At 53.5% G+C, this 3,176-nt stretch overlaps 2 protein-coding genes across 2 annotated transcripts; both read left to right on the forward strand.

Moving 5' to 3' along the window:
* Positions 1–699: 699 nt before the first annotated feature.
* LOC125374850 (early nodulin-75-like) lies at positions 700–1,566 on the forward strand. Its single transcript, XM_048386524.1, has one exon. It carries the CDS (start codon positions 700–702, stop codon positions 1,564–1,566), a length of 867 nt encoding a protein of 288 aa, XP_048242481.1.
* LOC125374851 (early nodulin-75-like) lies at positions 1,566–2,060 on the forward strand. The gene has a single exon (XM_048386526.1). It carries the CDS (start codon positions 1,566–1,568, stop codon positions 2,058–2,060), a length of 495 nt encoding a protein of 164 aa, XP_048242483.1.
* Positions 2,061–3,176: the final 1,116 nt, after the last annotated feature.

Consider the following 3,176-nt stretch of genomic DNA (forward strand, 5'->3'; position numbering starts at 1 on the left):
AGGAGTCCGCTTGACCCCGATCCTTACACGCTATTAGGACAAGTACGTCCCAACCGGCGTGTTTCCAAGTAAATGCTGTTGACAGGAATTCGGCAATATCCTTCAATGACAGCATGAACATTCAACCAGGATTCTGTGCTGTCTGTACTTTTAATAAACTATGTCCAACATATGTAATGTATAGGAGTAGGGTAAAAACAGCGGAATTTACATATTTCAGAAACATATATATATAGAAGTATAAGAAGCTCAGTGATTAACATACGACTTTCCTTAAGTAATCATTGTGTCAGTCATTTGGGTTTAACGCTTCTAAATATGTCAGTTATACCGCGGCGTGTCATATTATTGTTAAAATCCGAAGTGATACCAAATGTATAAAACTTTGTATAGCTCTGACTTAAATATAGAAATTATTGTAATGCATAGCCATCTTTCGTCTATATAGCGACTGGTAATTCGCCCCTGACCACGTGACTGTATGCCGTCTGGCCGTAGGCCACGTGACTGCATGCACTGTGAAACCTGGCTGCATGCAGACCACGTGACTGCATGTACACTGAACTTGGCTGTGGGTCACAAGTCTTTATGCATTGTGAAATCTGGCCGTAGACCACGTCACTGTATGCACTGTGAAATCTGGCCGTAGACCACGTGACTGTATGCACTGTGAAACCTGGCTGCAGACGACGGGACTGCATGTACAGTGTAACCTGGCTGCAGACCAGCTCCCCCTCGCTTGATGAAGACACCTCTCTTCCTGCCCCCTCGCTTCATGAAGACACCTCTCACCCTGCCACTCGCTTAATGAAGACACCTGTCACCCTGCCCCCTCGCTTCATGAAGAAACCTGTCACCCTGCCCCCTCGCTTCATGAAGACACCTCTCACCCTGTCCCCTCGCCTAATGAAGACACCTCTCACCCTACCCCCTCGCCTAATGAAGACACCTGTCACCCTGCCCCCTCGCTTCATAAAGACACCTGTCACCCTGCCCCCTCGCTTCATGAAGATACCTATCACCCTGCCCGCACGCCTAATGAAGAAACCTGTCACCCTGCCCGCCCGCCTAATGAAGACACCTGTCACCCTGCCCGCCCGCCTAATGAAGACACCTGTCACCCTGCCCGCCCGCCTAATGAAGACACCTGTCACCCTGCCCGCCCGCCTATTGAAGACACCTGTCACCCTGACCCCTCGCTTCATGAAGACACCTGTCACCCTGCCCCCTCGCTTCATGAAGACACCTGTCACCCTGCCCCCTCGCTTCATGAAGATACCTATCACCCTGCCCGCCCGCCTAATGAAGACACCTGTCACCCTGCCCGCCCGCCTAATGAAGACACCTGTCACCCTCCCCGCCCGCCTAATGAAGACACCTGTCACCCTGCCCGCCCGCCTAATGAAGACACCCGTCACCCTGCCCGCCCGCCTAATGAAGACACCCGTCACCCTGCCCCCTTTCTTAATGAAGACACCTCTCACCCTGTCCCCTCGCTTAATGAAGATACCTCTCTTCCTGCCCCCTCGGTTCATGAAGACACCTGTCACCCTGCCACTCGCTTAATGAAGACACCTCTCACCTTGCCCCCTCGCTTCATGAAGACACCTGTCACCCTGCCCCCTCGCTTCATGAAGACACCTCTCACCCTGCCCCCTCGCTTCATGAAAACACCTCTCACCCTGCCCTCTCGATTCATGAAGACACCTCTCACCCTGCCCCCTCGCTTCATGAAAACACCTCTCACCCTGCCCGCCCGCCTAATGAAGACACCTGTCACCCTGCCCGCCCGCCTGATGAAGACACCTCTCACCCTGCCCCCTCGCTTCATGAAAACACCTCTCACCCTGCCCGCCCGCCTAATGAAGACACCTGTCACCCTCCCCGCCCGCATAATGAAGACACCTGTCACCCTCCCCGCCCGCCTAATGAAGACACCTGTCACCCTGCCCGCCCGCCTAATGAAGACACCTGTCACCCTGCCCACCCGCCTAATGAAGAAACCTGTCACCCTGTCCCCTCGCTTCATGAAGACACCTGTCACCCTGCCTCTCGCTTAATGAAGACACCTCTCACCTTGCCCCCTCGCTTCATGAAGACACCTCTCACCCTGCCCCCTCGCCAAATGAAGACACCTCTCACCCTGCCCCACGCTTCTTGAAGACACCTCTCACCATTCCCCCTCGCTTTTTGAAGACACCCGTCATCCTGCCCCTCGCTTCTTGAAGACACCTCTCACCCTGCCCCTCGCTTCTTGAAGACACCCGTCATCCTGCCCCTCGCTTCTTGAAGACACCTCTCACCCTGCCCCTCGCTTCTTGATGACACCCGTCATCCTCCCCCTCGCTTCTTGAAGACACCTCTCACCCTGCCCCTCGCTTCTTGAAGACACCTCTCACCCTGCCCCTCGCTTCTTGAAGACACCTCTCACCCTGCCCCTCGCTTCTTGAAGACCGTCTCTTATCCCGCCCCCCTCGCCACCCCTCATCAGGTTATCGCGTCTCACTGGCTGTAAATCGCCACACAGGTAGTTTATTGCGATTACTGTCGTGGGTCGATGAGGTACCTGACACCTAACGGGCAACCACTTACCTGTAGGAGGGGTGGGAGGGTAAGGTGGAGTGGAGTCGGTTGTGAGGGTAAGTGCTGGGGTTACCCGGGTGCTGTACAAGATGGCACCTGGGACTGACACAAACGTTTGATGGACACACGGGGTTTGTTTGTACGGGCTGCGATAAAGTCGATGAGAGACACGACAGCTCACTTAATTAACCCTACATTTCTACAGACCTCACAAGGTAACACATTCGTTGATGGAAGACACTGACGCCAAAAAAACACAAGTGCTGCCACTGATACCCCAACAAACAACTACAGATGCTGCATTCGTTGATGGAAGACACTGACGCCAATAAAACATGGGTGCTGCCATTGACAGCCCAGGAACAGCTCTAGATGCTGCACTCATTGATGGAAGACACTGACGCCAATAAAACACGGGTGCTGCCATTGACAGCCCAGGAAACAGCTCTAAATGCTGCATTTATTGATGGAAGACACTGACGCCAATAAAACATGGGTGCTGCCATTGACAGCCTATGATGCAATTCTAGATGCTGCATTCGTTGATGGAAGACACTGACGCCAATAGAACACGGGTGCTGCCATTGATAGCC

The sequence above is a fragment of the Haliotis rufescens genome, unplaced genomic scaffold (assembly GCF_023055435.1).
Source record: "Haliotis rufescens isolate VD_foot unplaced genomic scaffold, xgHalRufe1.0.p SCAF_6, whole genome shotgun sequence".
NCBI lineage: Eukaryota > Metazoa > Mollusca > Gastropoda > Lepetellida > Haliotidae > Haliotis > Haliotis rufescens.